This window comes from Physella acuta, unplaced genomic scaffold, assembly GCF_028476545.2.
Source record: "Physella acuta isolate Inbredline_101_S28 unplaced genomic scaffold, ASM2847654v3 ptg001115l, whole genome shotgun sequence".
Taxonomy (NCBI): domain Eukaryota; kingdom Metazoa; phylum Mollusca; class Gastropoda; family Physidae; genus Physella; species Physella acuta.
The window spans coordinates 63327-90403 of NW_026732632.1; the positions used below are offsets into that span (position 1 = coordinate 63327).

At 34.1% G+C, this 27077-nt stretch overlaps 3 protein-coding genes across 9 annotated transcripts in view; 1 reads left to right on the forward strand and 2 right to left on the reverse strand.

Moving 5' to 3' along the window:
- Positions 1–26: 26 nt before the first annotated feature.
- On the reverse strand, positions 27–10436 carry LOC131955912 (E3 ubiquitin-protein ligase CHFR). 2 transcript variants are annotated; one of them, XM_059320226.1, is made up of 22 exons: positions 10156–10436; positions 8324–8460; positions 7729–7825; positions 7558–7606; positions 7151–7214; positions 6915–7028; positions 6586–6635; positions 6384–6459; positions 5909–6134; positions 4728–4803; positions 4270–4348; positions 3897–3961; positions 3479–3711; positions 3127–3203; positions 2866–2931; positions 2603–2752; positions 2383–2466; positions 2227–2297; positions 1872–1959; positions 1435–1557; positions 1238–1313; positions 27–769 (listed from the first exon to the last, which is right to left on the reverse strand). In XM_059320226.1, exons 2-22 carry the CDS (start codon positions 8436–8438, stop codon positions 730–732), a joined length of 2019 nt encoding a protein of 672 aa, XP_059176209.1. In that variant the 5' UTR covers positions 8439–8460; positions 10156–10436; the 3' UTR covers positions 27–729. The 2 variants fall into 2 exon arrangements, with proteins under 2 accessions (XP_059176209.1, XP_059176210.1); XM_059320227.1 differs by lacking the exons at positions 7558–7606; positions 8324–8460; positions 10156–10436.
- A 265-nt stretch (positions 10437–10701) lies between these two features.
- On the forward strand, positions 10702–18134 carry LOC131955914 (cytochrome c oxidase subunit 6A, mitochondrial). Its single transcript, XM_059320228.1, has 3 exons — positions 10702–10860; positions 17678–17823; positions 17928–18134. Exons 1-3 carry the CDS (start codon positions 10773–10775, stop codon positions 18042–18044), a joined length of 351 nt encoding a protein of 116 aa, XP_059176211.1. The 5' UTR covers positions 10702–10772; the 3' UTR covers positions 18045–18134.
- Positions 18135–19386: 1252 nt separating this feature from the next.
- Positions 19387–27077, reverse strand: part of LOC131955908 (helicase domino) — a 33172-nt gene continuing 25481 nt past the window's right edge. For 2 of the 6 annotated variants that reach the window (XM_059320220.1, XM_059320216.1), the window contains 17 exons: positions 25810–25845; positions 25412–25568; positions 25182–25309; positions 24682–24861; positions 24374–24595; positions 23391–23705; positions 23180–23314; positions 22834–23004; positions 22482–22695; positions 22170–22393; positions 21924–22040; positions 21449–21647; positions 21157–21255; positions 20873–21075; positions 20434–20652; positions 19906–20157; positions 19387–19809 (listed from right to left, as the gene is read on the reverse strand). In XM_059320220.1, coding sequence (XP_059176203.1) covers positions 19630–19809; positions 19906–20157; positions 20434–20652; positions 20873–21075; positions 21157–21255; positions 21449–21647; positions 21924–22040; positions 22170–22393; positions 22482–22695; positions 22834–23004; positions 23180–23314; positions 23391–23705; positions 24374–24595; positions 24682–24861; positions 25182–25309; positions 25412–25568; positions 25810–25845 — 3051 coding nt within the window. In that variant the 3' untranslated portion in view covers positions 19387–19629. The remainder of the gene's footprint in view (positions 19810–19905; positions 20158–20433; positions 20653–20872; positions 21076–21156; positions 21256–21448; positions 21648–21923; positions 22041–22169; positions 22394–22481; positions 22696–22833; positions 23005–23179; positions 23315–23390; positions 23706–24373; positions 24596–24681; positions 24862–25181; positions 25310–25411; positions 25569–25809; positions 25846–27077) is intronic. The other 4 variants (XM_059320219.1, XM_059320221.1, XM_059320218.1 and 1 more) reach the window with 4 other exon arrangements.

A 27077-nucleotide genomic window follows, 5' to 3' on the forward strand; every position in this document is an offset into this window, starting at 1 on the left:
TATAAAAACAAATACTGTTAATCAGTGATATTTTATTTGACAGAATCATATCAATAAGCTCAATCAAAGACAACAAACTGTTGGACGGTGAAACTTGACACAAAATTTTCCATTAACTATCAGACATAAACCATCTTCGGCATACACAAAGTTTAATCATGTAGCCCAATTAACAAATACACTATGGACTGTAAAGTGGTGCTCATCATATAGCTGAATGTTAACTTTAAACAGGCAATAACATTTAGCTGACATTTAACAGACAATCATGCAAGCAGCACAACTTCTATGCAATAATATATCACAGAAAATATTTGAAGTAGAAATGTTATGTCATATGATCATATTGTATGAAATCAGAACAAAACATGGTTCACACATCAGATAGTTACCACTCAGACCCATACATGTTATGTTATAGGATCATATTGTATCAAATCAGAACAAAACATGGTTCACACATCAGATAGTTACCACTCAGACCCATACATGTTATGTCATATGATCATGTTGCATCAAATTAGAACAAAACATTTCACACAGATAGTTACCACTCAGACCCATACATGCTATGTTATATGATCATATTGTATCAAATCAGAACAAAACATTTCACACATCAGATAGTTACCACTCAGACCCATACAGAGATATGTGGACCATTGCTTCGTAGACATGAGGAGATGATGACTTAAACCATCAGACACATGTGTAAACTTTGAGTTCCTTCTACATAGTTCTGGTCTGGTCACAGATGTGATTAAATCGTCTGAAAACAGATATAATTAGCATGAACCATTTCACCTAAAACCTTGATTGGTGCCAGCGATAACACCTTAGTCTATGGACATCACAGGTGAGGTAACACCGTAGTCTATGGACATCACAGGTGAGGTAACACCTTAGTCTATGGACATCACAGGTGAGGTAACACCTTAGTCTATGGACATCACAGGTGAGGTAACACCTTAGTCTATGGACATCACAAGTGAGGTAACACCTTAGTCTATGGACATCACAGGTGAGGTAACACCTTAGTCTATGGACATCACATGTGAGGTAACACCTTAGTCTATGGACATCACAGGTGAGGTAACACCTTAGTCTATGGACATCACAAGTGAGGTAACACCTTAGTCTATGGACATCACAAGTGAGGCAACACCTTAGTCTATGGACATCACAAGTGAGGCAACACCTTAGTCTATGGACAACACAGGTGTAATAAAATATTTACCTGGCATGCTCAGGCTTGTTGCGCTGTGTTCTACAGTTTTTACCCCAGTAACAGTTTGGCCTTGACCTCACTTCAGCTGAAAAGTTTTAAAATGTAACAACCCAGTTCAAACTTTCTTAACAATTGTAAGTGCTTAGACAACAATGTAACAACCCAGTTCCAACTTTCTTAACAAATGTGTCAAATGCAATGTGTACCTGGTAACTCATCATTTGGAATGTTTTTTCTGTAGTAATAAGCCAAATCTTTGAAGTTTCTCAGCCCACAAGCATAACAAACAGGCGTATTGATTCCTCTTTTGGACATGAGGTCGGCCTGATCTACACAAAGACACAACAGACAATCAACTTGGTCAAATACATATCACACCATCAAGTATTTCAGACACATGACATCATCAGTTTGACCTAAGACTCATCACACCATTATCTTAATCTAAGACACTTCACATCAACTATTTAAGACACATCACATCAACTATTTAAGACACATCACACCATCAACTATGTAAGACACATCACATCAACTATTTAAGACACTTCACCCAACAGTACCATAACACTGTACCCTGCCATTAAAAACGTTGACTTTCCCTGACACCCAATATGCAGTTGCAGCAGTAAAAAAATCTTACTTGTACAGACAAACTCTCCTGCCACCATCTTAGAAAGACAGTCAGCTAACACTGCCTTTACAGACAAGCCTCTTCCCTCTAGATAATTCTATCACAGGAAATAATTTAATTAATTATGACAGCTGCATAAATAATGAAGCAGTCTAAGATTGTAAACATGAATTCATCAAAGGCTATTCCTAAATAATTATTTGTTTCTTCAACTAAAAAAAGCATGTTTTTCTAGTTATTAAGCTACTTATTTTTAATACTTGTTATGGAAATTTTCTTTAAAAGTTAGATATTTTAAAGTAACATATTGCTGATGTGGATAGCAAAGATAGGGTTAAAGTTAGAGTGGGCATTGATTTCTGACCTTAAAGATCTCAGACTCGAACTGGTTATCAAGAATTAACGATGTCAGGCACTTCTTCCCAAAATTCATATCTGCATAAAATAACATCTGCATTTAATTGTAGCACACAGGAAATGATGTCAGCTGAATAGTTTATAAAAAACATGAATTATTTACCTTTGAATTTTCCAATACATCCATTACAATCTACTTTACGACAGCCCCAGTAGGCGTGGCAGAAAGCCCTGTAACAAACTGAACCTAAACAAAAACAAAGCAATCTTCATCAATGCTAGTCTTAAAGCGAACAATATTTTTTTAAAATGTGATTAAAATTGTATTTTAGATAGGAATGTAATGATTTATAGAAATGTTCAAGAAACGTGTGAGTGGTTACATTGCTGAGGGGGCAGCAGTCCGTCTGCCCTTCTGTCTGGCATGGGGAGCATACAACACAAACACAGCACATGGTTGCCCCCTGGTGGACATGTGTAGTCTGGTGCAGCTGGCATTGTTTTCACATCTGGGTCAGCAGCAGCCGTTTGGCCTGGAAAGTTTTTTAACACTTTTGTTTTAAAAACCATCTTTGTTATTGACTTGTAACAAAGTTTACAGTATAAGATGGGTGTGCTGATATTAAAAACTTGACAATGTAATTACCACTGGTTGAAGGTTGAGCATCTGTGGTTGCTGCCCCTGGACCAGGGTTTGCTGTTGGTGGTGGAGCTAGCAAAGGGAAATAAATTACTTTGACATATTAAATCTAAAAATATATTTCTGAAATACAAAATTTGTTTATATCATATACTAGTTTGTATTGTCAATTTAAAATTATCAATCGGATAAAGTTTGTTTAGTTCATTATAGCATATAAATAAAATGTTAAAAGAAGGGTTAAGTGGGTTTTTTTAAATGGATTACCTCCCATAATACCCAAATCCTGGCCAGCAAGAGGATCAACATAATCTGGACACTGTCTGCAAATAGGTCGGGCAGCTCTGAAAAACAAGTTGTTTTTTTTTAAATTCCAAACAATCATTTGACTAGAGAGCATTCTTAATAATAATTAACGTTTTATGCAAATAATACTTAAATTAATTGAATATGGTACAAGCAATTATTTTGTATGAGGAGGTAATTAACCCAAAGTATGCTAGGATTTCTGGGTATGTGTAACAAGGCAGCAAATTTTAACCAAGGACAGAGTTTTTCCAGCTCCTCTGGTAAATAAATGCTGAAACAAACAAAATGTGTTCATAAAAAGTTGTATCACCTATTGATAGCTGTTCCAAAAAATGGTGTTCCAAGTCCAAATACCAAACCACCAGGGTTAAAAGCTGGAACAGGGGGGTTAAAAATTCCTCCCCCAGCCCCCAAGAAGAGACCAGCTCCTGCACCAAAGTTGTCTCCCCCAGGTGTTCTGTCATCCTCATCCTCATCACTATCACCCTCACTATAGTCATCATCATCTGATATTCTCTCCCTCAGTAATTTGGTTGGGTACAGCTGAAAATACATAGTAGACTTTAAAATAGTCTCATATGCTGGCTAAAATAATAATATTAAAAAAAGATAAATTGTTAGATAGTAATTTAAAATTGAGCTTTTCATTGATGTTTAAAAATGGTTAAAACAAAGAGAAGTTTTCCACATGACAAGTTTGTGTCTAGATTTGAAGAAATCAGACCCACCATATCTCTGGTGATTTTGTTCTTGTCATTCAGCATTTCTATCTCATCTTCTGGCCGGCGCTTCTCTACAAATTAAATTTCACACAATAGGCTAAATTATCACATCAATTTTAGAACTGAACACTAGTTTGTTACACAACAAAAATGAGATTTAAAATGTTATTTATTGTAAAAATGTCTTAAAAGATAACCACATGTTGGTACAGTGGTTTTTTAAATTTCTAAAATTTTTACTTCTTTACAGCACTGACTTACTGGAGCCCAATTCAATGTTTACATCATACATATTGCAAGCTATTCTCCTCAAATGTCTTACATCACACATAACAATTTTCCTCAAATGACTTATACCACACTTATAACAAGCAAGTACCTGGTTTAACTTTAAGGTAAGCTTCCACTAGATTATTAACAATATGGTTCTTGTTGATGCGTTCTACCTTCATACGACACTGGAGAAAAACATATGGGACAACATATCAATAAAAATTGCTAACCACTTTACAAGGGAAATAACAACTTTAAGTAAAATAAATCTATTATTTATTTAGCTCTCGTCAAGGCTTTTTAGCATTTTAATTAATTGTATTTCATGTTTTCATAAAAGAAACAATGATTCTTTTAATTTTTAAAAAAAAATATTTTTTTTTTATAAAATTGATATTATTTATTATCCTTATCAGTGCTAGTATTTCTTTTATTTGTAGTTGGCAAACGACGACTAAACGTCAAAAATTCAAATCACTACCACTGTAGTAACTTAAAAGTAAAGTTCCCTTTTCAAAGATGACAGTCCATAGGGCAGGTGAAGTAGAAAGTGTAGAAACTTACCGACGGACATTCATCAGACTTTTCCATCCACTCTGAATAACATCCAGAACAAAAGGAATGCATACAGGGCTGAAGACTAAATAACAAAAACAAGAATAAACATAAGGAATAACTAAAGGCAAGAGATGAAGACTAAATTACAAAAACAAGAATAAACATAAGGAATAACTAAAGGCAAGAGCTGACGACTAAATAACAAAAAAAAGAATTTAAATAAGGAATAACTAAAGGCAAGAGCTGACGACTAAATAACAAAAACAAGAATAACATGAAAGGTTCAACGAGTTTAAACCACATAGATAAAAATTAAATTAATTACCAATCATTTAATTTTTAGTAATAATATAAATGTCATGTTTTAATTTAATTAAAGTCCTCAAATTCAAAACAAATTGTTAATTTGTTTTTTTAGTTTGCTGATGAACATTTATCTGGAAACATGTTCACAATTTTTTGTCAGATTTTAAAAGATTATCTTCCATGTTAGTGGGACTTGTTTTATTTTGCCATCAATAGTCTGTCAATGGTTACATATAAGTATATTTCTCTGAACAAATGTAAATCCCTAAAGTAAGAAAATCTGAACCTACTGTCTTCAAAAAAAAAAAAGAAGTCAGGACCTAATGTCTTGTAAGAAAAGTCAGGACCTAATGTCTTGTAAGAAAAGTCAGGACCTTATGTCTTGTAAGAAAAGTCAGGACCTAATGTCTTGTAAGAAAAGTCAGGACCTTATGTCTTGTAAGAAAAGTCAGGACCTAATGTCTTGTAAGAAAAGTCAGGACCTTATGTCTTGTAAGAAAAGTCAGGACCTAATGTCTTGTAAGAAAAGTCAGGACCTAATGTCTTGTAAGAAAAGTCAGGACCTAATGTCTTGTAAGAAAAGTCAGGACCTAATGTCTTGTAAGAAAAGTCAGGACCTAATGTCTTGTAAGAAAAGTCAGGACCTAATGTCTTGTAAGAAAAGTCAGGACCTACTGTCTTGTAAGAAAAGTCAGGACCTTATGTCTTGTAAGAAAAGTCAGGACCTAATGTCTTGTAAGAAAAGTCAGGACCTAATGTCTTGTAAGAGAAGTCAGGACCTTATGTCTTGTAAGAGAAGTCAGGACCTAATGTCTTGTAAGAAAAGTCAGGACCTTATGTCTTGTAAGAGAAGTCAGGACCTACTGTCTTGTGTATCTCACCTGATGCAGTCATGAAGAAGCCCTTGACAAATGATACACAAAAGAGTCTCTGCTATAGCATCTTCTGAGGAGTCCGCTGATGTGGAAGCTGCCGCTGGTTTGAGTTTAAGATCATCTTCTGGTGCTGTGGCAACAGTTCCTGTCTGTTTACTTTCAGCAACTGATTCTGTTTTTTCTTGCTTCTCTACTACAACAGTGTCTTTACTTTTATTGTCTGTATCAGAAGCTGTTTTATTTAAAGGAAAAAAAAATAGATAAAAAAACTTTTTTTTTAAATAAGTGGTGTAAAGCTATGAAATGAATACATTTAAAGTGATTGGAAAAAATATAAATTATTCTAATCCAATATTTCACATAAAACTTGATCTTTTTTGTTTTATTTAAGAATTACCTATTTTAAACAATAACACAATAAAAGATGCAAATATCAAAGACTAAACACAATTTTAATGAGAGGTAATATAAGAGGAGAAACCTATTGTTGCTGGTGATTCCCCAGGCAAATCATGTTTGGCTTTTTTAAAAGCTATGTAAGTTATCTCCCTTGACCTCTGTTTGGAAGAGAAATTATTGATGAAAGAAATGTATTGACAGTAATTTTTAGGCAATAATTTCACTCAATTTTAAGAAGATAATTTTTTTTTAAGAAATAAAACATTTGAAAAATTAAAATGAACCTTTTTTTTCTTTACTGGGGAAGGACTTGAAACTTCATTAATTGCATCATCTATAAAGAATGGAAAAAATTAGTTTGTCATAAGTGTTTTAAAATGATTGTCAGTAATAATTTTAAATGTACAGTACTTTTTTATGTTGTTTTTTTCTACTGTTGTTTTCTACTGTTGTTTTTTTTTAATTAGATTTTTAACCTGTTTTTTTCCTACTATTTATTTAAATTTTATTTTAAGTTTTACAGTTCATTATTTTTATCACCTGATAGAATTTTTCATTGTTAATTTTACTATCATCTAAGCCATGTGTAGCATAAACTAATATCCAAACTGACCAGCCAAAGTCAGGTCGGCCTCTCCACATGTATACGAGTATTCCTGGGTGTCATCAGTGTCTGAGCTGGCTTCAGCTCTAAGGGACTCCATGTCTTGGAACATGTAGCCAATATCTGCAAACAAACTTGTTTTTTTAAACAGTATATAAATTAACAATTACTTCTTAGACTTCAAAAACTTAACCTTTATTATAACATTATATTTTGGATTTTTATTTTTTCTCCACTGAACTTACCAAATTTTGTATCACTCTTTTTATGCACTATATATATTTCATCCCCATGGTGAATTTCTTTTCGCTAGACAAATTAAAACAAGGTAACATAGGTTTTTATTTTATTTAAGTTCCTTCTTAAAACAGTCTAAGGAGGTTAGTAGGCCTATTTGATTACCTCAGCTTCTCGGATATTACAAACATTTCACTAAAGAATTTAAACACAAAAATTTTGCAAACAAATATTTCAGAAAGTCAGAATATTCTCTCAAATAAACTAAAAAAAAACATTATTTTTTTTTAATAGTGAAAATATTAATTGAAAATTTGCAGAGGATATGTTCAACACTTGAGCATTTGTATAAACATATGGACTACCCAGAATTCTATGAGCTAAAAAAGAAATAGTGCACTGAAAAATGTCTTACTTCCCCTTTTGTCAGTTTAATTTTGTTGTTAAGGAGGGTGCCATTGGTACTGCAAACAAGAGAAAAAGTATGCAAATCTTGTTTTTGTTCATTAGTTTTTTAATTGTTTTAATTGTTACATGTTCATGCATGTGCTAGACAAAAAAATTCCACAAACATTTTACAAATTACCTTGTATCATAAAGCCACACTTTTCCATTAAGATCTTTTTCAATATAGCAATGAACACCGGAGACAAGTTTATTGCCTGTGTGAGGCAAGTCACAATCTACAATTGTATAAATATTTTAAGAATTAATAAGGTCATTAAAATGGTTTTCAAGCAGAAAACAGATAAGACAGTACATATTTTTATTACACAATACAATAAAAATAATTAAAGATGTCCAAATACAGTTTAAGATTTATAAAATCTAGCCAAAATACTGATACAATTTCAATCCTCAAAATAAGAATTACTGATGAGGATATATTGATGTTTTATTAATATTAATGGCAATGTGTAAAATATGTTGTTAATGGTAAGTTCATGATATGTTAATGATGATGGAGACTTTTGTTTTTGTGTCAGGAAAATCCCATTCACTATTCTTTAAGACCTAACTGTTTGTTTGTACAGTGAGGAAAGCAGATCTACCATTCTTTACAATGTAAGATATGTGCCAGTAAATTTGCCATTGAAACTTTATTGACCAAGAAGCAGATAGGCCTATAGATCATAATAATATAATATATCATAATGAAGTATAGAATCTATTTCACAAACCATTATTTCTGCCAATAGTAAAACGGTTGAGGTAAATTGGAATAGCAGAGGATTCCAACTCCGTCAGTGATACCAGCTGTGCCCAGGCTGTCAAATCTTTTGTTCTGGCATCCATTTTATGTCAGATGCCAATCATGCTGAGAACAAAGATTAATTAGTTGTATTTATAGATTTTATATGAATGTTTCACATATATCTGACTATTTGTAGAGGTAGATAGAGTGTAGATCTCATTCTTTCTTACACTTAATTACACTACAGTAAAAAATATATTTAATGTTTTAGATTTTTAGGCTTATTGTAGGCGAATAAATAAAATATGTTTAAATTGTTTAGTATTGGGAATTTGGGGGGGGGGGGGGTGGCAAAGAATGGTGAGAAGGGCTAGAGCAGGCTAGAGTCTATAATATTCTATATTCTATACTATACTATATCGAGTCTATAATAATAATTATAGGCCTATAAGTTATCAATAACATTGGCAAAACACTGACCTATGAGCTATGACTAAAAAAGTAAACAGGTTCAAAATTGGCAAAATTTTAAAATTGTATGTGTTTTACAGTTTCCAACTAGAATCTACATCTAGGCAATATCATGATTCAGTAAACTATCGTTTTAGGTACGCTAATTCTGGCGAGGCTAGTAATGTGAAAAAAAGTTGTCTCATTGTTAAGGCTTTAATAGATGTATATTGTGATATATTTGTGTCAAATATTATAGATAAATGAATAATCAACCAAAATCAATGGCTAAATATATCAACATAGGCTAGAAATTAACATTAAACAGCAGTGTTTGCGAGCAAGATTTGCTATATATAAAATCTGTACATTAGAGTAGATTCCCCTGAATCCTGCACTATAATTTTATTAAAAAATGTATACAAGATATCTGCTAAAGTTAATGAGTTTGGTTGCATCTGATGAAAACATCGCTAGTCTTTATTTATTACTGAAAAGTTTAAATACAATTTTTTTTTAAAACAGGTACATGAATAAAACTTAAAAACATTTTTGTAACTTTCAAAACATAAAACCTTTTTAAAAATGTGAAACAATTACTAAAATTTAATGAGTCACCTTTTTTTCACATTACAAGTCTCAGCCAATTTTACGTGCCTAAAATGATAGATTACCAATGTTTCTTGCTAGATCTATGTTGTCTAATAATCTATATATAAAATTCTCTTCTTGGAGACCATAGAAAACACCAAGCTGTAAGCCCGCACCTTACCATCCCCACCCCTACATGGTCTGGTGAGCTGTGGTTCACGCTAAATGTTTACAATCATAGAGCCGGGTTTAGTGATTGCTATTAGGGGCTGATAATTTAGTTTGAAACTATTTTAAACTTAGGGGAGGTAACTAAGAGGAGGCTGCTTTCACTGGGGTGGGGGTGGGGTAGGGGTAAGGAGGGGGTGGGGGTTATCATCCTTAACGAGCTACTGATAGTGTTTTAAAGCAAATATGGTTAATTGCAATCATCCACAATTTTATAGAATCTAAATCTTTTAAAAACAAATTAGAGGGGCCAAAATATCTATTAAAATTATTACTTAAATTAATAAATAGTAGGGGGCCTAAATATAGAATAGATTTTTTAGTGATTCTAGTTGGACTAAAACAAAAAATAAAATAGCGACCAAAAAATAGCCTAATGGCCTAATCATTAGGCCACTTTTTGGTCGTTATTTGAATGTCAAGAGTACACTGTACAGTTACAGAGTAGGGTACTCATTAACATTAGTGATCATTAGAGAGGGCTGAGTACTATACTATAAAATATAATATTTAATATAGATCTATGAGTAATGATTCATTACTAAATACTAATGATTCAATGAATGACGAATTCCGAAAAATGAATCTTTAATAAAGGATGCTCCTGATTAAGCCAAAGTGTTTGTGTACGATCAACTTTGATTAAGATTCTACTAGACTCTAGATCTAGACTTCTAGATATGATTTAAATCTAGATCTAGATCTAGATCTAGTATTTAGATCTCTGAAAAGTGAAATGTAGTCGGATTCTGATCTAGATCTAGAGTCTAGATCTAGATTTGGCTGATTTAGAACTAGAATCTAGCTCTAGGGTAAAATTAAAAATAGAATATTTGTTATTTTCCGTTTACTATTTTTAAATCTAACTCTACTCTCTAGAGTTTAGCTAGGCTAACTGCCCGGCTGAGATTCTAGATCTATTCTAGTATTCTAGATCTCCTACGCCCGTTAAAAATTCTGAATGCCCTGTTTAAATTAAATATCCATTTATATTATATAGATATAGGCCTACTTTTATAGCCTAACATTTTTTTTAAATAAGTTACTGTAGGCCTACACACAAATCCTTTTCATTTTTCCGATTATGTTTTTTTTTTCTTTCATCGTTCCATGTTTTGTAAAACGAAATTATAGTTTTTGATAAGTTGTCCCCTAGTAAAGACAAAATGGCTTCAAGAGCTAGAGCTCTCAATCTCGCCCTCCAAACTTACAGAAGATTCTACTCTGCTAAGGCTGCGGCAGGAAGTCACGGTGGTTCGTGATAATTTATTTTGAATTAGTTGTTGTGTTTAAAAAACATTAGAAACTCCTTTTTTTTACCAACGCACATAGAATCTAGATCTACATTTTGAAGAGCTGGCTGAGGTTTTGGCTTTGGACTGGCCTACGTGACAGATTTTATAACATTAGGTTGTCTTATTACAATTTTTTAATTAAAATTTTCTGTCACTTATCATATATCATTACAAACCATATCACTTACTGGTTAATTTGAGACCAAATTTAATGGTCTAGCTTAATTAGTAGGTTAAATTATGGATTTTTTAAAATAAAATATTCTGTTATTTCAAATACACCATTAAGTTCCTTACCCCTTAAGAGAACATTTGACACCACATTTAAATATCTAGCTTACTCGGTTGACGAGAAAAGAGAGAATTTGAAAATTAATCAAAATTGAAAATGAATGACAAAACAGCGTTCTTGGCATAACATGATGTCGTCGACTTGTGTACACGAGCTTTTAATTCCCGCCATGGTAATTGCGTCAGCTTAGGTAATTTACTCACCGGAAAATAACAAAAAGCAACTGGTTGATAATAAAACTAGATCTAGTTATTTTATTATTTATTAAATTCTACTCTACATGTTATTCATACCATTTTATGAAGTAATGAACACCTGCATAAATCAAATGACCATAATAAATATTTTTATTTCAAATTCTAATTTTAAATAATAAATAATAAATATGCTTAAAATAATATGATAGTAACAGTTATGATCGTTTATAAATACAAATACATTTTACACTCAATTCACATTATATTGAGTCAACAGTGTGGCAGCTGAGGTTCATACATGGTATTTTTTTTTTTTACATTACATTTTTTTTCATCTTGAAAACATGACGTATGTGATTTTTTTTAAAAATCTCCAAACATCGTCACTCGCGTGATTGCTTGCTTACGTTTACTATCCTGTGGAAGAAAAATCCCACCACGGTCGCGGGTCACCGTGAGTTCAGCAGGCCTATAGTACACGTCATAGCATGAACACGCGTACACGAGATGGTCGGTGTCTTCACTTCTCTCTCTCTTCCCCCCCCCCCCTCCCTCTAGCCAATTGAAAAACAGACCTACTTCCCTACTTCTGGTCATTTTTTTTTAAAGTTCGGTCATTTTTTTTTTAAGTTCACATATCAGGCATGCAAGACAGCCAGCCAGTGGCGTAGCGAGGTCGGGTGTCACCCGGTGCGGCACTTAATGGTGTCAGCCCCCCCCCCCCCCAAAGGCGATTTGCACCCCCCCTCAAGTTTTCGATTTGCACCGCCCCCCCTCAAACTTTCGATTTGCACCCACCCCCTCTAACTTTCGATTTGCACCCCCCCCCCCCCCTGCAGCCAGCTGTATTAAAAAGTATTTTTTAAACTAGATCTACGTCTAGCTTAAAAAAAATAAATAAACGCTTAAAATGCCCGTAAACAGATTATTTAGCGCCAAAAAAAAAAAAAAAAAAGGCCGCTGAACGAGCATTTTTTAAAATACGCAGCAATGAAAAGGGCTAACGGCCGATCAATTAAGTCTAAAAAACGCCCGTAATTAGGCCTAGCTCTGAAAAAGGCCACTGAACGAGCATCACTAATTATATAAACGAATAGGCCACGCAGCGTTGACGAGGTTAACCACCGGTCACGAATTAAATTCAATGCAGCTACTGTCGGCCCACAGTGAAGAAAAAATCAATATACTAATAAAATTACTAATACAAAAATAATTTCCATAATTTTACTTTTTCTGCACACGCTACAATTGAATTATAATTAAAATACTAGACTTAACAGTTCATTCCGCAAAAAAACAAAAACGAGTTGTTTCTGTGAGGTAACTAGCGTAACAATGACGTCACGATAGTAAACAAAGCGGACAGAAATGTCTGCATGGGTACCTCATATGGAAATTCGATATAAAATAGGCGAATCAACATAACTGTAATTACTCATTATAAATATCTCAATTATATATTACTACTTCTGTGCCGGGGGGTTTCGACCGAGTGCTGGGCCGTTTAAAGCGACAGTTCAGTTTTTCCCAAGAGTACTCGACAAGAATAGCATGTATTAATTAAAACCACATATCTGGCTATTTTTTCGGCCATTTTCAGGCATGGCGTCCATTTATATAGCATGTCTCATTAAAATAATGATGAGAATTAGCGAGATTAGCAGTTTTTTCATTTGTCGTGTATAGGACCCCTAAAATAAACGTAAAAACCGTCAGAAAACGACGCGTGACGTTTCAGGGTCAGAGGTCAATCCAGCCATATAAGCAACAATCCGGCCTATTAATTAGGGGCCGAGAAAACAAACAAAAACAAAATGACCTAAAGTATTAACATCTTAAAATGCGAAACTCTTTTTCGCCATCAAAAGATATCAAAAAGTTACGTTGGTTTGTGTTTTCCATTCGTAGCATGATGTCATAGCAATTACGACAACATTGGGTATTTTAGTTACCAAAAAAAACCAAAACATTTTGTTAGAAATAAAACTTTATATTCATTATGTTTATTAAGGAAATATCAGACATATTTATTATAAATTCTATGTACAATGTACAATTTTAAGACATTAGGCATTCCATGATGAATTGAACAATCAATACCCATGAAGATGACAATAAAATTAATATCCAAAACTAAAAATAGATCTGACAGAAATCTAGATCTAGTCCTTCTAACTGTAACGACAATACAGTATTATTAGGTAAGATGATAAATGAACTTTTTTTTAACTTTCAAATTAAATACTCTATAATTAGTATTATCTTCTGTAGTAGCATTAGGTTAGGCGAAGTTTTCTTTTTTTTTTTTTTTTTTTTTTTTTTTTTTACCAGCTATGCGTAGTAAATCTACAGTCCTGTAAGCTTGCGTGAACTTAAAATGACCCTAAGTTGATTTACAATTTGCTTGGTTTATGAGGGGAGGGGTGGGATTGCCCACCGACGATCTCTAACAGCAATAGTTAATGCTGTGACGTATGTATGGTAGGCCTGCTGAACTCACGGTGAACCCTCGACCGTGTCAACATTTTTCTCCCGCAGACAAGAAAATGTAAGCAGTCGATCTCGCGAGCGATGCGAGCGACGATGTTTGGAAAATTTTGAATAATTATTTTTTAAAATATTATTTCGTTCAAAAAAATTTTTTTTGAAAAACAAAGAAAAGAAAACCGCTCGTGGCATTTCCCATGTGAAACAATAAAATAACGCACAACTGATTTACGTCGGATTCGAACTCGGAGATTCTAGGTCACCTACCGCACCGTTCTGTTTACTCTGCCACACACCACGATGTATTGGAAAATAAAATATTAGACATTTTGTATCAAAATATTTCTAAAACTAAAAGGAAATAATTACTACTTCATTTATTGATATCATTCTACGTAGTAACTGAGTAACTGCGTAAATTTTACACACAATTCCTATATTTTTAACTAACACAACAGCATTAACGAGGTTGACCAAGTCTAAAAATAAAAAAAATTGCCAGTAGGCCTAATTACATCTAGCACAAAAAGGCTCGGAATGAGCATTGTTTAAAATACAATACTAAGGCCTAATTAAAAACTACATATAATTTCATATAAATTATACAGTCGGGTAGGCCACGAAGTATTAATATTAACAAGGTTAATGACCGGTCACGAATTATGTTCAATGAAACTAACAGTGCAGTCGGCCTACTTGGCTTGCAGTGAAGAAAAAAAATCAATATACTTATAAAATTACTAATACTTTAATACAATAATAATGCCCACAATTTCTGCACATGCTAAAACTGAATTATAATTAAAATACTAGACTTAACAGTGCATTCCGCAAAAAACAAAAATTAGTTGTTTCTATCTGACAACTAGCGTAACAATGGCGTAACGTTGCTAAAAATAGCAGCGGCATGGTATTTCTATGGGGAATTGGATTTTGGCAGAAGGGAAGCAGCATCATTGTAATTAATCATGGTAAATATCTCAAATATATATTTAACTAGGAGCTGTCGAGCGCTGATGCCCGGAGGTCGGTCGTTTTTCGTTGCAGTTCAGTTCCTAATGAGAGTGCTCCATAAGAAATGCTTGTATTAATTATTACTACATATCTCGCAAATGTTTCTGGCATTTAAGCCATAGTATCCATTTCCTTAGCATTTCGCATTAAAATAGTGATGAGATATTGCTAGATTAGCAGTTTTTTCATTTTTTGTATATAGGACCCCCCAAAAACACTTAAAATGCGAAAACTAAAAGAGCATGACGTTTCAGGGTCAGGTTCTGACTTCCGGTTTTGGTAAGGAGATCGACTAATAACATTGAGCGGAAAAAAAGAATAAACATTGTCATTTCTGTGTAACTTTCTATCATTTTAAAAATTTTCTTATTGAAATATTCCACATTTAGATCTATCTTTTTCTATAATTTTTATACCGGTGTCCGATAATCATGGAATCTTCTTGGAAAAAGGGGTGTTAGGTTACTGGCAGTTAGCCTTAGCTAACACAAGGCTGGCTAATGTCAATGCTAACCCGTAGTTTTTCTTACTAAATCTAGAATTTACCCAAATTTCAAACTAAACATGACTACTGAATGATGGACATCCATATTTAATATTTAATCCATTAGGCACTAATTTTGAAGTTTTTAGTTCGTTTTAAACTAAATTAGGGCCTACTTAATTTAATATTTATTGACACTCACATGCACAACACACCTCTCCATGACAACTCTTTTTACGCTTGAAGCTAAAGAAAACCACAAATTCTGTTAGACTTTTTAAGTGGCCATGCACAAGAGTTCCTCACTAGTGATCACCAAATAGTGGTCACATGGTGTTTTTTTTTCTGGCTGGTCTTATAAAAAAACGGTTGACAATATTTGATTTATTTTTTCATAGACTGATAAAACTAATAATGCTTTACTGTGGTAATCAATTTTGTAATATGGAAATCAATATTTTAAAATTTCTAGTATTTTTATTGAAACCAACTTTTGAATTTAGCCTCCGTTCTCCAAACCAAATTTTAAAATGCTTTTCTGGCATATCTAACCCTGCCACCTATGGTATGTTGTTATGACATGGAAATCCCGCCATTTTGCGCATGGTAAACATTTTTAAAACTAATTAGTAGAAGGTCTCTGGAATTTGGCCGAAAAATCGTTGGAAGTCAAGCGTCCGGTCCAGACGCCTTATTGTTAGCAACCGACCGAACCTCCAAGCTAGTGTGTAATGCTACTAACCGGGCCTGTCCCTAAACCCAACCCTGGTCCTACCATATGCCTAACCTTAATTTCTAACCATAAAATTAGTCATGATTACAATACTACTAACAACCCAACACATCTATTTTAAGGAAGAGTCTTTTATCGGAAATTGGTATCTAAAATCATATGCCGGTTTAATGACACAATATCATGGCTGTTGAAAAAAAAACAGAGGATGAGCTTTAAAAAACGCGATGTTTTTGTCCACGGAAAACATGTTTGTTGGAGATAGCTGAGGAACTTTGCCCAGAAAATTCAAAACAATTGGAAAAAGAAGCTTTGGGTGCAAATAGCATTGCCTGCTGTGTTGTAGACATGAGTTTTCACGAGTTTTGAATTGCAATGGATTAGTCGCTGGGCAGCTGTTCCACCTCTCAACTGCTTGTGTTCAATAGAATTGTGGATGAAGACATGAACATAACACAAGAGCTGGCTTCCCTGCATAACATGTATGGCACTGTTACCGGAGAGATATATTCAATGAGTTAAAAAACATTTGCTGATTATAACTTGGACTGCACTGACCTGACTGTTGATGGAGAAAAGTGGTACATGAGTGGCATAAAGAAAGGCTTTGTTGGACAAGCAAATGAGGAAAGTATTCTACAACCAATGTTCCTGCACTGTATCATTCACCAGCAAGCTTTGTGTGCTAAATTTTTGGCTGACAGTCCAACAACGTGACCCACTTTCAGCAGTGCAAGGTCTTTATGGCTGAAGCAACAGCTGAGTTCCCCACGTCATTTCCATGCAAGATCATCAAAGACCTCCAGCTGCAGTTTCAGTGGTGGTTTTCTGACTTGGAAACTGTCCCCCGAACTGATATTTGATAGTTAATGCAGCCCTCGGGCTGAAAAGACCCCTGATCTATGAGATGGGTAAACCTGAGCAATAAATGTATTTTAAAAAAGTCTTGTTGATCTAAATGGAAGTTTTAAGAAAAAATATTCAAGGACCAAACATTGTCACCAGCATGATTGCTACTCGGGTTTTCTTTTTAGCAGGAGAGATCAGCAGCTCTATAGCATTTAGTATTGTATGAACAATTGCCTTTTTTCTCATGTACTTGAGTTCAGCTTTCATTTTCTAAAGCTCTATTGCACTGGAAGTGCCATACCTTACTCAGTTATACAAAGTTTAGGGGAGCTTGCTCCTGCTCTCAAGTTTACTGATTAAACTACTTGTAAATTATAATCAGGGTTGTGTTGTAATTCATCACTGTTTAACAACTTTCTCTCATTAGTGTTTGATGTTTCATAAAAATAAAAAGTAGCAGCGATATTACTATTACTTTCCTTAAATTTTAAATATATTCATTTTCTTTTAAAAGCACATATGTCCATAGTAGTTCCAAACAAATTAGAATTCTTGTTTTAAAAGTTGTATTATGCAATAATATTTTTCTGATTTTTTTTTTGTTAAAAGATTGGCATTGTCCTCAGGAATCAGTATCCCAAATACCATGATCTTGTGAGTGGACTAACCTTATTTTTTGCTTCAGTCTTCTCTATTATTCATTCATGTTTATCGTTACAGAGTCTGCAAGTACATGGAAAAAAGCTTTTATCTTTGGTGGAGTTCCAACTGTAATCTTGGTGTACTACAATGCTTTTTATCTGATGCCACAACATCCTGAGAGGCCAGAATTTGTAGCCTACCCCCATTTACGCATAAGGAACAAGGCAGGTTTTACTTGTCCTCACAAAGCTTTCATGAAACTTTGTCATATGACAGGTTATATTTTAACAGTGACTTATCTATTTTAATTTTTGTGTCTGTTCATCAGGGTTTTCCTTGGGGAGATGGAGAACATTCATTATTCCACAACAAATACTACAATGCAACTACTCAAGGTTACGATGAGGGATCAGAGGAGCTACACCCAGGAAAACACCACCACTAATTTGTTAAAGTTGCTGATACCTGTGGATGGTTGTAATCTTTAGATGTATTTCCATTTAGAAAATTATGAATAAACTAATTTTTTTTTGTACTTTGAATTTCTTTGCTCAAGTAATGATGTATGTCAAATTTTCCAGTAAGGTATGACTGCTCATGTGGGTATAGTATAACAGTTTTGGCAAATTAGGTCATTCACCTAAAAAGTGGTTTAAAAGAAGAACAAAAAAAATTTCTTGTGTTCACTCATTGCTGAATAAAATCTTGTTCAAGTGGGAAAGGCAGAAATCACTTTTTTACATGTGAAAATAATTTTCCTTGGGGTTCAATAAAACCTAAAAAATATATAGGTTAAAGAACTTGAGTCAATCTCTCATTTGCAAAGCAAGATGAGGTTAAGACAAGCACATCAATAATGACGCTTGAGGAAAACAATCTCAAAATTGTTTACCAGTTTTACTTTCTCGTATAAAGTCTTGTAATCATGCAAAAAAAAAAGATTTTTACAAATCTCTGCGTTTTACACCTCACTGATACGGTTAAACATAAGCAATCTTGTCTGTGTGTAAACACGATAACTTGAGTACCGTTTCAGCTAGGTTGATGAAATTTCATATATAAGTATTTCATCAAAATCGTAGATCTGTATCAACTTTTGAGCGATTTCCGATAACCGGAAGTGGTACTTTTTCTACTTTGAATTTTTCAAAAGCCTATAACTTGAGTACCATTTCAGATAGATAAATGAAATTTCACATGTAAGTGGAAGATCTAATTCTCTACCTTCTTTCAAATTTTGAGTAATTTCCGCTATTTTCGTTTTCTCAAAAAAAGCATGTAAATTTATAAAGTACTAATAATATTGCGCACTATTATGCACATTTTGTTTTGGCGTTCGCTTGGTGCGCAATTCTTTTTTCTATGAGATTCTATTCTATTTTTAGAAGTTTAAGTAATTAAAAATCATGTCTATATTTCAAGTTATATAAGAATATTTGAGAAAGTTTAGGGGAGATCACTCCCGGTTTATTTTTTTTTAAGAATATTTCCCCATAATCTAGGACTTTAAAGTATAGAATCCTCAAGACCTAGTGATCCATTGGCAAATAAAGCACAGTTCATGTTTCGTAACCTCAGCATATGAAAGATTTGCTCAGCTACCTTTACTTTCTCAATGAGTTCGGTGACAGACTTGGTCCCAGTTTCACCTCCAGCAGTCAAGCACTCTATTGCTTAGGCCACACTGTCCTAGACCCCAGTATTTTTCTATAAAATTGATGTTAGTATAATTATGCTTACATCAATTAATTTTTTTCTGCTGGCCAGAACAAAAAAAAAACTAAGCAAAATTTAACAATTTATTTATTAATAAAAACAACATACAACTGAGTTCAAAAGGTACAAGTGATACATTTCAATTTGCTTACATAACATTCAAACTAGCAAATAATTGCTGATTATATAACATTGATGTCTACTATTACGCAGAGAGTACAATATATACAAGTTTATACAACATTCTAAAGATGTGGGTGACATAAATTTGCAACTTCCATTTGGTCCCAATGATATTTACAAGAAAATGTGGCTTAATGTTTTGTGTTTCTAGTCCTCATGGCATAGGGTGATGCTTTCTGAGCTGCCCCTTGTGCAGAGTCTGGCTGACTAGTTTGTGTAACAACTGTTGCCATAGCAGCAGGAGTAGGCACATTTTGGGCAATGACTTGGGTTGAGGATGTCACATCAATTGCTGGTGTGGCAGCTTGAACCTACATTGAACAGATATTTGTGATATTTTTAACTATTGCCCAAATAAATTAATGCAATCAACTGCAGCAAACTTTGAGATGAGCAAACAAAATTACCTGAACTGCTGAAATAGTTGCTGTTACTGAAGTTGGTGTGGAGGCAGGGACAAGGCTGATTTGTGTGGGTGTCTGAGACCGAGAGGTTGATGGTAGAGTTGTTGCGGTGGGTCTAAGAGTTGCAGCAACAAGACTTGCAGGCAATGTCACTGTAGTTTGTTGTTGAGGCTGTTGTGATGTGGACTGTGATTGGACAGTGCTAGGAGTCACCTGTAAATATGATGTTCCTTGTGCACTCGTGACCTGTTGCACCTGAAAAGTTTTCATTTAAAACATTTTTAACCGCAATTTCACTTGCCTGAAAATTACCACTTATCGACCTAGGTTAAACTCACTGGTTTCTATTTTAGGGGAAGCACATAATATTCTGTCTTGACATTTTCTCATTGATAATGATAATTGTATTTTGTTCAAATTGACAATCATACGCAAAGTCTTTATTCATAAAATCTTTACACTTTACCCTCATACCTCTTAAAAAAGAGTTAGGAAACATTTTTGGGTCTAATTAAAAAACAAACTTATTACCTGTACTGTCTGTATGTTCTGAGGCAAGCCAGAAACAGATTTCTGTCCAGGTTGAACTGAATGGACCTGAATTCCTGAAGTTCCGCCATCAAGAGAAGTGATTGTTGCAGTTTTAACAGCACCTTGGCCAGCTAGACCCAAGTTACCAGTGGAGCTAACATGAGTGACTGTTATAGGTGTACCAGCAGCAATGGTCTGATTACCAGACTGGAGTGAAACCTGTAAAAATGGTAACATACCATCAGTTGTAAAGCTGAAAACTGATACTAAAACACAATAGGATAGCAAGACCTGATCATCAACACAATATATTTTCTTGTCTATCAATCAACATTTTTACTTATCATATTAAAAGGAACAATGTTTATTATTCATATTAATAGTTAAACAAGTTTAAAAAACCCATGCAACATCTGCAATAAATACATGCATGCATTACCTTGGCTACAACTTGCTGTATGGGCTGGCCCCCAGCTTGAGACACCTGTGTTATTATAGTAGGTTGTGCGCCATGAGTTATGAGCTGCTTGTTTACAAGACCAATTTGATGGAGGATTTGGTTGCCAGCCAGGACAGTATTCAACTTTGTATGTTGGTTGATCAGTAAAGGTATTTGCTGCCCTGGTTTCCCAGTAGCTAATCCTAAAAAAAATTTCTTATTTTCAGCATCTGGGTAAATTCTGCAGTTATCTAACAATAAAAATGATTAGTAATGTAGGCTACCTGCTACTTTTTGCTGGGCACCAACTTTGCGCTGTTGTTGTTGAAGAAGCTGCATGCGTTGTTGCTGAATCTGACTGACTGTTGTTGCTCGGGATGCAGCTAAAAGAATTTAATCTATTCAGTTTCTAAAAAAAAATTTTTTTGGAAATGATGCAGCAAACAGAAATAAAAGCTTTATTTCAAGAAGTTGCGACGCTTAACTTAGGACTGGGATACTGAAAAATGCAATGCAGTCAGAGAGACAGGGTTAAATACCTATTAAAATGTACAAATAAATCTAAATTCAGTTTACCAACTACAGTTCTTTGGGTGGCCACATTAATGGCAGTGACAGGAATAGTCACAGGAACAGTGACAGCAGGAGATGCTGACACCGACTTGACTAAAGCAACAGGTGTTTGTGATGGACTTGCACCTGTTGGGTTAATGGTAGCCACCTGACCTTGCACAATTTGGGCTGTTTGAAGCTGGAACAAGGAATAAGATGTAGACTTTAGATGTACATACTTGATGTACAGTTAACTTCAAATGTGACACAAAAAACAATCATGACATGTTTATGATTAGACTATTTATTACTTTTAACATTTTAATAAATAATTTAGTTTTATTACTCAACATGGAGTAGTTTCTATAGTTAAAATAAAGGATTAAAAATTGAAAGGATGAAAAAAGCTTAGATTATGTGTAGGAGATTTAATTTAAAAAAGAAAACAAAATTTTTTTGGGAATAAAACCTAAATTTTTCCAATTTTGTCCATTCACACCTGTTTTCCTTGCTGAGTTTGTATTTGTGTCCTCATTCTGAGAGCTTGAAGCTGCTCATCTGTCATTTTAGGTATGGTCGCAGTTGCACGCAATAGCCCTTGCTTTGACAGGATAGACTGTTCACATTAAGAAAATTCTTAATATATTTTTTAAAATATCACGGATAAAAACGTAACAGAATTTAAAATTGATGAAATAATATAAATGAAAATTTGATCTGTTCCATGAAAAATATATAAACTTACGTGTCCTCTAAATGGTACTAATAACTGTTGTGTAATAACTTTAGGATGTTGTTTAATTTGCTGTGCTCTGAGTTGGTCAGTGGTCAGTAACTTCTGGCCACGTATTTGCTGTGTGCCTGTTGCTGCCTGAGCACGAATGATAGACTGATTTTGTTGGCGCAATATGTTTATTTGTTGAGGGGTTAAATTGCGGGTCTGAACAAGTTGAGGCTGAAGAGTTGTAGCTGCAGATTATAATAAAAGTAATTAAACCATGTGAAAATCTAAAATCTATAAACAGCTAAAACCAACACATTTTAGAACACAACCCACCAGTAGCAGTTAATGCAGCCAGTTTCTGACCAGCAGCCAAGCTTGAGGCTACAGTAGTCTGCAGGGCAGACCTAGCAGCTGCAGCCTGAGCTGCCACTGTGACTGCTGTTGAAGTGACACCTGTTACACCTAGATCTTGCATGGTTATGGTAGGTGTACCTGCCACTGCTGGCCGCTGCCCACGAATTGTTGGAGTTAGATTTGCAGAAACAGCCTGTGGTTTCAAAATCATAATATTTGAAGAATAGCAAACAATGCTTAAATATTGAATCTTGGGAGTTTAGAATTATGAAACTTAAGCTAAGTGGTTAGAAATTTATATGTATTAAAAAACAGGGTAATGTGTTCTTACAATAGTAGATGGTAAAGAGGCTTGAGACATCCGTTTGTTGATCGCAGCAAAAGGGCCAGATTGCAATCCTGCATTGACAATGATGTTACCAGCAGCAGCCCCAAGTGTTCTGGCGATAGAAACAGCTGTCAAACCTGGACCAACTGTAGCAACTTTTGGAACTTGACCTGCCTATGGTGATAGAAAATTTTTTTTTTTAAAAACATGTATAAGACCAATCCATTGGAAAACAAGTTTGCATAGAGTAATTTAAATGTGATGTTATTAACATGAAGGAATACATTAGCAAAGTACTTAACAAAAGCTTAGTTTGTTCTGAAACTAGAAGTATCTGAATTTTACTTACTATAATTGTAGTTGGTGTAACAGAAACAATGGATGAGAGTTGCTGACCCTGGATTGCTGGAGTTACCCCAGTGGCAACAATGGCAGCTTGGACTGGCCTCTGAGCAGCAACTGTTGCATCTTGAGCTGCAGCATTCTGTGGACAATTTATTCCAGTTATATTTTGCTTTAAGGGCTTGTAAAAGAATGAAACTAAGCAGAAAGAAACTTACTGCTGAAGCAGCCTGTGCTTGTGCTGCTGCTGCTTGTTGCTGCTTCTTTTTATCCAGGGCTATTCTCTCTGCACGTTTTGCTGCAAGTTGACTAGGCAACATGGGGCTGTCATAGTTGATACCATTATCTGCCAATATGGCTGCATGCTTGGTTGGTTTTGCTGCTGGGTTAACTATGGTTTGTCTCATGGCAGCTGGTCTTTTAGTACCAATTTCTGTCATAGCAGCAAAGCGAATGTCAAACAGCTGAGAAAAGTTTTTCAAGCCTTCTTGTGAGTACAGCTGTTCAGTCCTCAGTGGTCTTGTATTTTTTGACTGTTAAAATTTGTAACAATTCATCTTTAAATTGGACTAAGTAAACATATCTGTATTTAAGTGTCAGAATATTAATAAAATCAATGCTGATTATAATGCTGTGATTTCAGATTTTTTTCTAATCAAACTATTCATAAAGACTGAAGTATTAAATAATCATCATTACATCACTGCATTTATAATTTGCATAGTCTTAGAAGTATGCATAATTTTAAACTGGTTTCATTAAAATTACTTCACTTTAGCTGCAAAAATGTAACTGACAACAATAAAAAGCATAGCCTGGATAGTTTATGATACATCTTTGTAGAAAGAGCAAGTGAGAAAGCTGTTAAGACTTATGACAGTTGTGCTGGGATGGAGTGTTCGTTAATAACATACAATTATTTAATTTAGATGGGGCTGGTCCAAGCTAATACTTTCTTTTCAAGAGATTTATGTGATTCAAAGTTATTCTGTGTTTTTAAAGAGGTCTATGTTAGTTTGTCTCTCTAGAGTTGTACATTATCACAACATACCTGGGCTGTAGTGTATGACAGCTGATGCAGTGATTCAGAATACTTTGTAATCACAGAAATCAGAAAGACTGAAGTATTGAGTGAATCATCATGACAACACTGCTCAGAACAAACACTACTCATCATGCAGCGGTTAATTAAGAAACTCACCTTATAAATACTTTTGGGTGTTTTCTTCTGTTTTAAATTGTAGAGTATCTTGCCATCTTCTCGTGGTAACACAACATACTCATATTGGTATCTGCAATGTTTAGCTGCACGGAAAATACGGCCTACCACACTGACAAAGTCAGAAACAAAATCCCAATTCACTATTTGTGCTGGATTGTCAATCAGCAAGTCAGGGTTCAGCTTTTGTATGTGTTGCACAGCCTAAAAGTAAAAAATTGGTTTAAATAAAACATGTCCAGTAAACAATACTGTGGACATATCTGGTCTAAATAGCAGTAAAGTTTTACCTCTAACAGTGCCCATTCTTCATGAACCAGCCATTCTGGATAATTGGGATCTGGTTCTGGTTTGGCAACAACGGGAGTGGGAGGGGGTGGTTGTTGCTGCTGTTGCTGCTGACCCAAAGGTGCCCTGCCTGGCATTATTTTTGTTGATACCTGCTTGGTGAATATTAAATGAAAGTACAGCTATATGACAAATGGTCCAACTCTCTTATCATCATTATGTCTAGCTAATAAAGTCTGTTAATAATATTTTATGGACCTCAGTAAACAAATTACATATTTAATTTGCGATATTATGGTGGCACTCTATATATTATGTATTTTGTTTACTCAATTTTTTTGCTATTACATTAGTGATCAGAGGTCTAACAAGTAAATTACCATTATTAACAGTCTTTTGGTGTATTTGTAAGTTACTTAAGAAATTAACATCAATCTTTGTTATACTAAAAAAAACTTAAGATTAAAAAACAATAAACCAGTCATGATTAAATTTATCTCACTTGCAAATTTTGTCTTAATCTCTGCATCTTGGCATCTCTTCTTTGCTTCATGACCACTTCTTTTGGTTTATCAAATAAAGATCTCGGTACTCTAGGCTGTTCTTCTTTACGCTGTTTCTGTTTGCGAGCTATAGCAAAATAATTTTCTTTTAGCTTAACTTGTGATAAGAAAATAATGTAAGTAGCTTTTCTAACCATGTAGATTTATATAAATTTTTAAAAATACTGACTAGTGATTGCTTCTGTCTTTGGTTTCTTGTGTGCTTTGGGCACATAAACAGGTGGCAATGTTTGTTCTGGCATGACACGTGGCTCATATAAGAATGATAAGGTCTCATCCATGTAAATATCATTATCATCTTGTGGGGGAGTTGGAGGACACCACATCTATTGAAGGCACAACCATATCAATAAAACATCAAACCCAGTGTTTGGTCTAAAATAAACTTCCACAAACTAGTACAATAATACGTGTTAAGACCGTGCAGGCTCATACAGCTTGTGAAGGCAGTGACTGCTTCTATAAGAACAGCTAAGTCATTCATACCAACAATATCTTAAAGTTATCTCAAAATTATTAAACAATAAATGTCCTCATTTTTCACTAGCTTATTTCAAAATAACTTACGGGCATTTCAGCTCCATCAAAACCAGAGACGAACATCTGGGAGTGAAAAAAAAATATTCTGATAAAAAATAACCTACCCCTTTGAGGAAAAAAGAATATGATTACAGTCACTATAGATGGTTTTACTCATTAACTTCGCACAACTACTCAACGAGTAGTGAAGTACTTTTCAGCTATCAAAAAAAAAGTTACATGGTGGTGTATCAACATTTTGAATTGGAAAAGGGTATGTTGTATCTTTTATACAGTTTTTTTTTATTGAGGAACATCATATACTGGTTCGTAACTTAGTGATTTAAGTGTTTCTCCAATTATTAAATATTAGGAGGTACAACTTGCAATTTTTAAAACATTTCATTAGGGCCTAATAAGTTTTTAACCACAACTTAGATCTTCCAAAAGAGCTTTTTTCCAGTTTACTTTTGCAAGTGAATTCCTTATGATAAAGAAATTTCTTGCAACTTCCCATTTAAAACTTGAGTTAGCGACAGTAAATACTCCAGAACTGATCTGTTTTGCATTTGCCATTAATGGTTACAAAATTTTTTTATTTTAAAAAAAAAGAATTCATCATAAGATATGATAGACTGCATCTCATATCTGGTGATGTGTGCCATTCATTAGGTAATGGTGCCTCATAAAATATAGATTAAAGACCTAGCCTTAATTTCCGTTTCTTAAAAAATTAGCATTTCTGATGGCAGAATGAATGATGCACATCACCAACATGAGAGCAAAATTTTATTTTATTTAACTGAGAATTTTTTAGAGTGATAAGAGGAACTGTGGTCAAGCTTGACACCATTACCTATCTTTCAAAGTAGTCTGAAGGACACACAACACAACAAGATATCAAAATGCAAACAATCATAATCCACTGTTTTAAAATATAATCCATTTTATTGAGGTCATAAAGTAACAAAAATGTGTATCTAACAACAAGCAAATAATCAAATTTACATACAATATATTACAGCTGAAAACCTGACTGATGGATGGGGGGGGGGGGGGAGAGACAAAAAGTTTAAATGATTAATTTGATCATTACAATTTTTGCCCTTATAAAAACCCACTAGCAAATGGGGGAATTTTTTTTTAAAGTTGAATTTACATGCAAAAAAACCAAGTCACAATAGAACAAAATAAATGAAATGATTACCAATCTCATTTTCTGAACAAAAGTTTCATAAGTTGTCCACAGTACTAACACTTGAACAATAAAAATCTTGTAAATGTGTAATCAAGAAAAGGAAACTAAAAAGTGTTTT